Source organism: Moschus berezovskii, chromosome 7 (assembly GCF_049115385.1).
Source record: "Moschus berezovskii isolate FMDL1 chromosome 7, NW_MosBer_1.0, whole genome shotgun sequence".
NCBI lineage: Eukaryota > Metazoa > Chordata > Mammalia > Artiodactyla > Moschidae > Moschus > Moschus berezovskii.
In genome coordinates, this window is record NC_142466.1 from 67,826,455 (window position 1) to 67,838,479 (window position 12,025).

The 12,025-nt window shown below is 41.2% G+C and overlaps 1 protein-coding gene and 1 non-coding gene across 3 annotated transcripts in view; one reads left to right on the top strand and one right to left on the bottom strand.

The window, feature by feature from the left end:
- The window catches only part of GNE (glucosamine (UDP-N-acetyl)-2-epimerase/N-acetylmannosamine kinase), a 52,056-nt gene extending 44,183 nt beyond the window's left edge, over positions 1–7,873 (bottom strand). Inside the window, exon 1 of one of the 2 annotated variants that reach the window (XM_055427051.2) lies at positions 7,718–7,873. In XM_055427051.2, coding sequence (XP_055283026.1) covers positions 7,718–7,768 — 51 coding nt within the window. In that variant the 5' untranslated portion in view covers positions 7,769–7,873. The remainder of the gene's footprint in view (positions 1–7,717) is intronic. The other variant, XM_055427054.2, reaches the window with a different exon arrangement.
- On the top strand, positions 3,817–3,951 carry LOC129557652 (small nucleolar RNA SNORA70). The gene has a single exon (XR_008686253.2). It is a non-coding gene; the product is annotated as a small nucleolar RNA SNORA70 (small nucleolar RNA).
- Positions 7,874–12,025: the final 4,152 nt, after the last annotated feature.

Consider the following 12,025-nt stretch of genomic DNA (forward strand, 5'->3'; position numbering starts at 1 on the left):
TTTCTGGGGGGAGGGTGGGAGGAGGGTGGGGGGTGTGTGGAAGAGAGGCAGGAATGGTGACATGAACTTGCCATTCCTGCTCTTGGCCTGTATCATGAAGAACTCAACCTCAGATGGGAAAAGCTGAGTAATTAATCACCATATTATCTGGATGTTTCTGTTTAATAAATATCCTTGCCTTAGCTGTTCCCCGTACCCCACTCTGTATTTCAGCCGTGACCTTTTAATTGTCAGAGTCTCTTCAGTATATAAAGAGATAAAGCACACTTTACAAAGCGAGTATCACTGCGTAAGCCGGATTGCCTATGGCCTAACCAAGTCATGTGGGTACCTCCTCACAAGAGAGAATTACTTCTGTGACACTGATGAGGCTTCACTATATAGAGGAGAAAGCACTTCTTTTCCTCTTGGGAAAGTCATGTGAGGGTTAAGTTTATACTGGCTGAAAATAATTCAGTAACATTGTGAACGAACTGCATGAGTCAACTTCAGTTTTGTAAGAGCATAAGACTATAAGATATGCTTACAAACATCCTGATTAAAATATTTGTGACAAGAAGAGAAGCCTTTTTCAGGTTCATATTTCGGGATAATATAATCACTGTTCATATCCCCAGTTACTAATCATGTCAGCCAATTAGCTTTATAGAGTGCCTGCCATGGTGAGCCAAGCCTGTGCTAGTTTTCCCAATTATAGAAGAAAAGTACAAATAAATACAATGACCATGTGTGTGTTTTTGTGAAATACTGCCCTTCTTTGGACAATTTCATAATGTATTTTTGTGGGCTGTGAAAGTATCACATTTTGCACTGATAAATACTTTTATTTCTTATCTGTCTTGCTAGGGCAATGAGCTAAGCCAGAGAGAGCTCAGTCATCCCTGACCAGCAGAGTCCAGAAAGCTGAACTGGCACAGTTATTCCAGCTGAACTGGAAAAGTGTTAGAAACTAGTTCGTTTTTAACTTTGACCCTGTTATAAAAAGTTGGATTAACAAAATTACATTCTTAAATACCTGCTCATCAAAGAGTAATGTGGGAAGTATGTTCTTTTGGACTTTAAAGGATCTGCTAAGCAATAAACCTTCAGAAAAATCTCATGATTTCTCCACAAACAGCTGAGGAACCAGTCCACGTATATGTCCAGAACCTCTGGAGCTGAGGAACAGCCCACAGTTAGTACTTGGCATCCAGCTAAGTATGAAGGTGCAGGCGCACATGGACGTTCCTTTGGAATGCCACAGTGGGCTTCTTCATACCTGTGTGAATACTTAGAGGTGTGCATGCTCAGTCATGTCCAGCTGTTTGTGACCCTCATAGACTGTAGCCCGCCATGCTCCTCTGTCCATGGAATTCTCCAGGCAGGAATACTGGAGTGGGTTGCCATTTCCTCCTCCAGGGGATCTTCCTGACCCAGGGATTGAACCAATGTCTCCTGCATCTCCTACATTGGCAGGCAGATTCTTTACCACTACGTCACTGGGGAAGCCCAGACTGTGAACACTTAAGACACACTCAAATATACATGGTGAACGACGACAATAAATTCTAAGCATGAAAAGAAGACCTCAACCTCTCCTCATGTTTTTCATGCTCCTACTCTGGATCTAAGTCAAACTTTCAAATAATTTCTGTTTTTTTTCCCCCTACCCTCCTTTCTGTCCTGAAATGTGGGCTCTCCCTCGCAATGACACCTTTTCCTGCTGATCTTCTACACACTTGGTCTTTCAGAATGTCATTCACTCTCAGACTTTCCGTTCTGACTATGACTTGTGTGTAGGTAATTCCTTGGATAATACTCTGGCCTGATCTTTCTTCCTAGTTCTAAGTCTATATATTCAATCGTCTGCTAGATATTTCCTCACCTCCAACTCTACCTAAAATTTAGTTTGGGTTTTTACTTCTTGACTTTCCCCTTCTTTTAATGGTAACAATTTGTCCTTTTCATTCAGACTCAAACAATGGAGTCTTATTTTAACCTCCTCTGACTTTTAATATCCAAATTCTTCAATATTTTTTCTTTTTTGCATCTACTCTTCTCATTCCTTTCATTATCACCTTCAGATCTTTATCTTATGTTCTTAATTCTGAGATGCCAGCATTTTTGTAGTTTTATATACCTAAAATTTTATAATCACTGTAGACATTTAATGTAGAGCTTTTTATTACAAAAACCTATTATTCAATAGTGTCTTAGAATAAAAAGCTATGACATCTCAGACCTAGATTACTGTGCTACTGCTCTTTCAGCCTGAATTCCCTTTCTTTTTTAATCTGTCCTGCACACTACTGCCTGGTTAATCTCCTTAAAAGACTGCATTCACTATATCCAGTGGTTAAGACTATGTGCTTCCACTGCAGGGCACAGGTTCATCCATTGCCAGGGAACTAGGTGTGACCAAAAAAAAAACCCAACTTCAGTGGTACCCATTCTCTTCTAGGTAAAGTATGTAGGTGTGCCTAGGGGATCAGAGTACACATTGAAGGGACCCCACAATCACACCCTGACCTCTTCCTGTCCTTATCAATATAATTCCCCTACCCAGATTCTTCTGACCTGAACACATCCTCTTCTGCCTCTGTTTGTGTCATTTCCCATAATTAGAAGGTTATTCCTCCTGCTATGTGTGCCCTACTCAGACTGCAAGTCCTATCTCTGTTGTAAACGTAACCTGAACACTCTATCCCCAAATACTCTTGTCTTCCTCCAAATTCCTGTAGGATTTGTCTTGATCCCACAGTCATCCAGGATGATCCACTTTTCTGCCAGCATGTTTCACATATATTAGTATTATACTAATACTAATATTATATTAGTATTATACTAATTATAAATAGTTATACTAATTAATTAGTATATTAATTAATTAATTATACTAATATATTATTAGTTATCTAGTATCTTTGAATGTCTGTATATATGTATGTTGTTGTTGTTCAGTTGCTAAGTCACGTCCAACTCTTTGCAACCCCGTGGACTGCAGCATGCCAGGCTTACTTGTTCTTCACTGTCTCTTGGAGTTTGCTCAAATTCATGTCCATTGAGTCAGTGATATGAGTGTAAAGCAATTAATCTGATGTTTTATAATGAACCCAGGAAAAATCAGTCCCATTAGTTGCCTCATTCTATGTCTTATTTCTCTCATCAAATTACAAATTCTTTGAGGTTATCTCTATTAGATATACTTGTTTCCCTTGAATTGTGATTTATTTAAGAAACACAGTCTAATATTTAAGCGCTGAGTTCAATGCAGGATCACATCTCTTACCAAAGGTCATGGCCACCTCTATTCTTTTCTCTATGGCTGGTCCTAATCACTTATATTCAACTTCTTCCATCTGCCCTCCTCCAGCACTCAAGCGAATGATCTTGGTAGAACAATACTATTGCTCAGGCTTTAGCGTAAATCAAATGTAAAGGAACGTGATGAGTTGAAGAACAAGGAGAAACTAGCAGTGTTAGAAGGTGGATGTGAGGAAGCAGAAGGTCTTGAGATGCAGCTAAGATGTGGGGCAAGGCTGGGTCAGCAGGTTAGGCTGGGTCAGCTAAGATGTAGGGCAAGGCTGGTTAGCATGATGTCATGCTAAGGAGGTCAGACCTTCTTTCTCATCACTGGAACTGGGAGGCTTTTTTAATTAGCCAGCCATGTCACGGAGGGGACCTGATCAGATTTACTTCATTAGAGTTGTGGGAGATGGATAGGGAAGAGGAGGAAGGACTAGGAGAAGGTAGGTCAGTTAAGAATACTATTTCAGTACGATAGTGGTGGTGGTGGGACTGAAAAGCAAGAGAATGGAGTCAAAAGAATGTAGAGATTTGCAGCCCATTGAGCCAACTGTGGTCTTTTCCCCATGGGGGCCTAGTGTGCCAGGGCTGCAAACAGCAGCCTCCTTAGTAGTGTTGGAAGCCTGTAGCCTGTACTGGTTGCCCTAAGTTACCTTGAAGACAGCCCTTTCCAGTAGACATTTATGATTGGCATGCTGTCCCCAATCTAGGTTCCAGACAGGTGTGTGTAGTGCCTTTGGAAAGCCCCAGGGCATAGTGGCCAGGGTCCACATTGGCCAAATCATAATGTCCAAGTTGCAGAACAAGGTGTATGTGATTGAGGCCCTGTGCTGTGCTTAGTTGCTCAGTCATGTCCAACTGGGAGAAGGCAATGGCATCCCACTCCAGTACTCTTGCCTGGAAAATCCTGTGGACGGAGGAGCCTGGTAGGCTACAGTCCAAGGGGTCGCGAAGAGTTGGACACCACTGAGCGACTTCACTTTTTTTCACTTTCATGCATTGGAGAAGGAAATGGCCACCCACTCCAGTATTCTTGCCTGGAGAATCCCAGGGACAGAGAAGCCTGGTGGGCTGCCGTCTATGGGGTCACACAGAGTCGGACACAACTGACGCGACTTAGCAGCAGCATATCCAACTCTTTGCGACCATGGACTGTAGCCCCGCCAGGCTCCTCTGTCCTTGGGGATTCTCCAGGCAAGAATACTGGAGGGAGTTGCCATGCCCTCCTCCAGGGGATCTTCCCAATCCAGGGATCAAACCCAGGTCTTCCACATTTCAGGTAGATTCTTTACTGTCTGATCCACCAGGGAAGCCCAATTAAGGCCCTGCTGCTGCTGCTAAGTCACTTCAGTTGTGTCCGACTGTGTGTGACCCCATAGACGGAAGCCCACCAGGCTCCCCCATCCCTGGGATTCTCCAGGCAAGAACACTGGAGTGGGTTGCCATTTCCTTCTCCAATGTGTGAAAGTGAAAAGTGAAAGTGAAGTCGCTCAGTCGTGTCCAACCCATAGCGACCCGACGGACTGCAGCCTACCAGGCTCCTCCATCCATGGGATTTTCTAGGCAAGAGTACTGGAGTGGCTTGCCATTGCCTTCTCCGAATTGAGGCCCTACACAGGGCCAAATTCAAGTTCCTGGGCTGCCAGGAGACCTGCATCTCCAAGAAGTGGGGATTTACTCACTTTAATGTAGATGGATTTGAAAACATGGTGGCAGAAAAGCAGCTTATCTTGGATGACTGTGGGGTCAAATACATTTCTAATCGTGGCCCTCTGGACAAACAGCGGGACTGCATTCATGAGAGCCTTGACACTGTTCCCTCCTTACTCATGCCCACTAATAAATCCTACTTCCCTGACAAAAAAAAAAAAGAATGTGAAGAAAAAATGGACGTAACTTGATGGCAGAGATGAGACAGAAAAGATGACAATGGAAAAGAATGAATGACACAGTTTTCCACTTTTAACAATGGGGTAGCTGGTAGTGCTCTTCCCTGAAGTAGAGAAGCAGGTTGGGGATGGGCTGGAGTAGGTGAGAAGACAATGAGATCTGATTTGGATATGTTGAATTTGTGATTGAGGACCTGAAGCAAGAGATGGGTTGGAGAGACAGACCTGTGATAGGCATAACTCACCCAATAAAACAGGTATCTGTCTTGAAATACACTGTTCACTCTTAGCCCAATGCAGCCAACTACAGTTCTTGTCCTACCTGTTTCACCAGATTTTATTATGTTCCTGGCTCCCAGTTTGTTATACTTTTACTCTTGGCCAGTTCAGAACTCTTTATGTAATATTTTATATAGAGTAGTTACATAAGTCTTAAACAGACTCTTCGACATTGTTTACTTTCATAAGGAGTAAAGTTCTGTCGCAAAGAGTCGGACACGACTGAGTGACTGAACGGAACGGAATGGAAAGTTCTGTGGAAACCCAGTTTATTGCATCTTATGTTACAATAAACTGTGGTGTTTCCTGGCCAGGTTCCCTCTTTCCCAGCTCACTTCATCCAACGGCCTGTGCACAGAATCTTCTCTGCCCTCCACCTTCTATTCTCTTAACCCCTTCTTTACACTTACGGTCACAGCTTTATCTTTTTTTGTTGTGGTTGTTAATTAGTTTATTTGACTGTGCTGAGTATTAGTTGCAGCACACGGGTTCTTCAGTCCTCGTTGCAGCATGCAGGATCTGTATTTGTGGGATGCGGGATCTACTTCCCTGACCAGAGATCGAACCCATGCCCCCCTGCATTGAGAGCTCAGTTTTAGCTATTGGAACACGAGGGAAGACCCCACTGCTTTATTCTCAAAGCTTCTTCCTGGACTTCATGACATCTGATTTTCCACCTACCTCCAATTTCTCTGGCTGCTATATGTCACCAGACCCCTAGGCTTCCCTATTTAGCCTTCCTTTCATCTCATTTTAGTGCAAAATGTGATCTCATCCACTTGTGGGGCTTAAAAAACAACCATTAGCATTATTTCTAAATCTGAATTTGTGGCCCAGTCTTCTCAGCCCAAATCCAAATATCCACCTGCTTTTAGGATACCTTTTCCCGCATGTGTTCCATGGGCATTTCAGTTCAGTCTGCCGCAGTGAAGTTTTCCTCCTCCCCCACACCTGGCCTTTCTCCATTCTAATTTTCAGTGATGGCAGTCACCCTCCCAGTAACCTGGGCGCCGCTCCTGACTTCTCTTTTCTTTCTCAGACTCAGTCTGCCGTGAACTCCTACCCATTTTACATTTTAAATGAGCATTTTTCTAGATGAGAATACAGTGTGATTGAAGATAATAAGGAGGAATTGAGAGTAGCCCTGACAGGAGAAGTTTTGTTGAGAAATATTGGAAAACATGGTTGGACTATCAAGTGGGAGAGTGACTTGAAAGAGGCCACATAGAGTATTTTACAACTGATGTGGTTGTAGAACGACCAAACATTAGGCAGATGGATGAAATGGTCATTTCAAAGCGCATCTTAAAAAAGCGGTCACTTGGAAAATAGGAGTAACTTTGTAACCAGAGACAACCATTTCTCACATTTCATTGATGACATGAGGGAAATAAAAACTTACAAAGTTCCAACTAGAAGGTCAGAAAGTCTGACCCTGAATTTAAATGGAAGAAGATAAATTGAAATTAGGCATTAGTGATATAACTAGTAGACTGTGTTGAAAATAATTGCAAGAATGACATAATTTGATTGAAAGGTGCTTATAAATCAATTCCTTAACTATAAATGATCTTTAAATTGAATATTGACATATTTTTTAATAAATCACCAAATTGAATTGTGATGGTGATTTTCTGAAACATCTGCATTTCCGTATTTCTCAGTAAAAATTTGAGGTTAAATAAGCAATGTTACAATATAGCATACGATATGACATATTATATATTGATAAACATAAGTAATTTCCATTTAATTTGGCTCAGATACTAATTAAATTAAAAATAAATGTTCTTCCCTCACCAGTATAGTCAGTCAATAGGTAAATAGCTGGGAGAAAAGTACTACAAGTCAGGCAGCTGTATATACCATGTTTCAAAAGTAAAGGAAAAAATAAAAGTAATTGCAGTAAACACTGCACTTATGGAAAAAAAAACTACATTTATGAAGCAGATGTTTCCAAAGTAAAAGCTTACCCTCTTTATGTGATGAAAGCATCAGGAATCTTATGGAAAGATTTCATTTTCGGTTTTGTGTTTAGAATTGTTAACAGGCTGTGAGTTTCAACACAGGAGCTTAGAGACAACTAGCAAACGGAGAATTACTGCTACCAGGAGTCAGCAGTTTAAAAAAAATGACATTAGAAAAAACTGCTAGGTGTGATAGATTTAAAACCAAAGCTTTTCCTCTTCCTCCTGGTCATTTTCTCCTTTTTTCCTGATTGCATTTTCAATGATAAAAGTCTATCAAATCACTAAGTTACTTACATGGGGTCCTGGAAAGCCCAAGGCATGGTGAGGATACACGTTAATTTCCATCCTGGAGCACAAGCTCTGTACCTGGTGTTTGAATCAGTGAGCAGAGCAGCCGTTTGTTCCCTTGGTTTAACTACCACAGAGCAGTCATAAATAGGTGTCTGAATTCCAAACTAAATCTTGAGCTCCGCCTCTCTGAAAAGGAAGAAAAAAAAAATGTGACTCTCAACTTTTCCTGTCTGCCTGGACAGTAGCTTAAAAGTAGGACAGTCAGGGTCTGAGTGTTAGTTTCCTGTTTTGGATGCATTATTCTACCTGATGATTTTATTTTCCACTAGAAAAATTATTTCCTTCTGAGTTTCTTAAAGATAGAAACAAAAATCTACGATCAAAATCTCAATAGTGTTCTTCATATTGGTTTCACACACAAGCAAAACATTTACTGATGTATTGTTTAGAGCAAAGAAGGAAAATAAAGAGATTAAACAAGAGGATTTAAGGTTCCTTCACAGTCACAGGCCTCAAGATACTTAAAATCCTTAGTTTCCTGAGACTGAAGGAGAATCAATACTGTTGCACTTTATTTAAGCTGCATTAGGACTGAAAACTGTTGATACATTTTATAAGGGAGAAATCTTATATTTTGGGGGCTCAGGGACCCCCCATAGCCAGATTGGTGGCAAGGGATATAGGCTGATGATTTGCTTATTTTGATTTCACTGGTATATGTTCATTTGAACACATCACCGTCCTAGCCTTATCTACCACATAACTGTACATTCTACTTAAGGAAGGCTTAGATTAGAAGTAATTTATTTGGGGGAATTTCCTGGTGGTCTCATGGTCTGGAGCTTTCACGGTGGGGGCTTGGGGATCTATCCCTGGTTGAGAAGGTAAGATCCTGCAAGCTGCACAGCAAAAAAAAAAATCAGTTTTTAAGAAGCGAACACTCTATACTGCTGTTTTTAAAAACGGATGAATGGAATGGGGAGCATATAGCTGAGCATAAGCCAGCACATTTACTGAACTATCACAGGCTGGCACAAACTGAGAAGTGAAACTGACTTAAAGAATAGTAAATAAAATCTAACTATGTGTGAAAAGAATAATACCAAATGACCAAATGTTTGTCTCTGGACTGTGAGGATGATCCAGCTTTAGAGGTCTTTTGATATGATCTGTTACATTAACAAGAGAGAGAAATTACAAAAATTAGATTTTAAAAAAGTGTTTGCTACACCTGTTTCCAATTTAAAAAAACTGAAACCAAGAGAAAAGCTCTTTTTGTCATGTAGGATATCTGGAAACTTCCTCAACTCATTAAAGTACAACAACCAAAATCCAGAGCAAGCATCATGTGATGGTGAAACAAAAAACCTCTCATGCTACTGCCACTTCCCAGTGAAGGTCCCACTTCCCAAGACATCATATTTGGGGGGAGTTCAACATGTGAGTTTGGGGGGCACAAACGTTTAGTTCATAACAATGCCTCTCAGGATGGGGCCCCTTTACTCAGCCTATCAAGATGATTGCAGGAATGAAATAAACGTTATGACAGGGTTAGGTTGAGGGAGGCTGGAGTTGAAATTCCCAGGTATTCTGCATCTACCTCTGGGTGGCAATCATTCTCAAGGGAGGCAGTTCCATACCCCATTACAAAATGTGTATGGGGGGATAATCTTTATTTGTCACAATGAGCAACAGATGCTTTTAGTTTTATTGGATAAGAACTTTTTTGCAATGTCAGAAATTGTCCTGCACGATAAAAACTTCTTCTGCCCCAAATGATGGGATTCCTTGATGGCTCAGCAGGTAAAGAATCTCCCTTCAATGCCAGAGACACAAGAGTTGCAGGTTCGACTCCTGGGTCAGGAAGAACCCTTGGAGGAGGAAATGGCAACCCACTCTAGTATTCTTGCCTGGAAAATCCCATGGACAGAGGAGCCTGGTGGACTACAGTCCAAAGGGTTGCAAAGAGTCAGACATGACTGAGCACAATACCAAATGATGGGAATATTCCCACTAAGAAATTCCACTGAAATATTTACATGTAGAAAGCTTATAGAATTTATAATTACATACAAAATAATAGAATTGTCTCCTGCAATTTGGGAAGTTCAGGAGTGTTAGACATAATGGATTCCCCTCTAGGCACAGAAATCCCTAGTTAATCATTACATATCAGTATTTATGGACTCTGAAGCAAACCATGGTCTGGTCTTGAAGCAGCGCTGCAACCAGAGAAACCAGCTGGACCACCAAAGAGTAATTCTAAAATAACTCAAAAATTTTCTTACATTTCCCAAATAGGATGAAGGGTATACATAACCCTCAGCAGTATTTTCTGATTAATGTCCACTCTTCATTCCCATTCATCTCTTCACATCCACTTTGCTTTTTCTCACATAAAAACTCTTTAAAAGTCCTCTCCCTTCTTTTCTAGTCTCTATCAGTAAAGCCCAGCACTGAGAGCTGACCTGAGAAATAGTCTCATGGCTGGTTTTCAGGCTGCAGCTCTGGGGGCCCCATGACTCAGCTGTGAACAGTGTCCCTGGGCAGGCCACTCATGCGACAGCTGCCCTTCAGTTGCTCATATTTGTTAAGCACACATCAGGCCAAAGATGGGCCTGGCTGGTTGAAGAGTAAATATACAACAAGTTACTTTTAGGGTGCCAACTCCCTTGGTCCCTATACAGACACCAAATGACAACACAGAGACAAAAAGTGCCCATTGACTGCAATGTGGGATGTGGGACATCTTACTGCTGAAGTCTGCTCTAGGCTGCAGCAAGGAGTTTCACACTCTGAAGCCCTATTTTGAGGGGCCTGGGGCAGAAGCCCCTTCCTCCTCAGAACCTGGAAGGCCTGAGAAATCATACCATGATATCCTCCCAGGGAAGGTAGGGAAGTAGATGGGAGATGCCCTAGAAGTTTCCCATTCTCTCTCAGTAAGTTGTCTTTTAAACAGACACACACCAAACAAGGTTATATATCAATCAGTTGACAAAAATGTTGTGACCAGAGGCTTGCAGGAACCTAATCTTTTGCTTCTCTTAGATGCAATAAACAGTTTGGTATTCACTACCTTGTCCTTCAGAGCAACAGTATAGACCCTAAGTACTACAAAAAAATGAGAATAATCTGTATGATGATGAACACAGAAATATATTTGGGTTTCACACACAGCCGGTTCAGGGACTCTTCCTCCCTTACCAAGGGTCCTGAGACCACTTTGAGAACTGCTGCTCCAGTACCCAGCAGTTCAACAGGCTGACACTGGGAGTAGACTCCATTAGGATCACCACAACTATTTTGTTCCTCTTTGTATTTCCAGAATCTTGCATAGTGCCAAGCACATGAAAGTGAAAGTGAAGTTGCTCAGTCATGTCCAGCTTCATGTTGGACTTCATGTCTGACATGTTGCGACCCATGGGCTATACAGTCTGTGGAATTTTCCAGGCCAGAATACTGGAGTGTGTAACCTTTCCCTCTCCAGGGGATCTTCCCAGCCCAGGGATCAAACCCAGGTCTCTTGCATTGCAGGCGGATTGTTTACCAGCTGAGCCCTAAGGGGAGCCCCAAGTACATAGTAGCACTCAATGAATATAGTGGCATTCAATGAATTGTGAATTAAATTAAAATGGGCCAGGATGAAGTATTTATGAGATGGCGAAAGAAAGCTGAGACAGACAGAATGGCCTTTTTGGAGCTGAAGTTCAGTTCAGTCTTTTTATTTGTTTGTGTTTTTGGCTGCACTGGGTGCTTAGCTCTCTTAGATCAGGGATCTTAATTGAATTCTCTGATCAGGGGTTGAACCTAGGTACTTCTCAGTGAAAGCACCGTGTCCTAACGACTGGGCTGCCAGGGAATTTCCCACTTAAGTCTTAATCTTCATGATTTATGTCTAGGGTAGATTATTTGAACTATTAAAAGTGATTCAACATGTTTTAGATTACTGAAAGTGAGAACAACTATACCGAAGATATGAAAGAGGATTTTTTTTTAAAGAAATTCAGATGTAGAGAAAGCATACTCGTACTCAAAGAATATGATACATTGATAAATAAATACAAATCTATACTGATGAAATATCTTGATCACTAAAGTGGATTTTGCAATGTGACTTTTTTTTTTTAAGATATAAGATTTAAAATCAGGCCTCACCTCATGTTTTTCTGGTGACCGTGTTAACACTTATGTAAATTTTAACTACTCTAGGTTGGGAAACGTTACATCATTGTTTCTTATCTTTTCTTATACAAACATAGCTAAGCTTTGTGTTGATGAAATAACACACAGCTTTGATGAAATAACAATTTG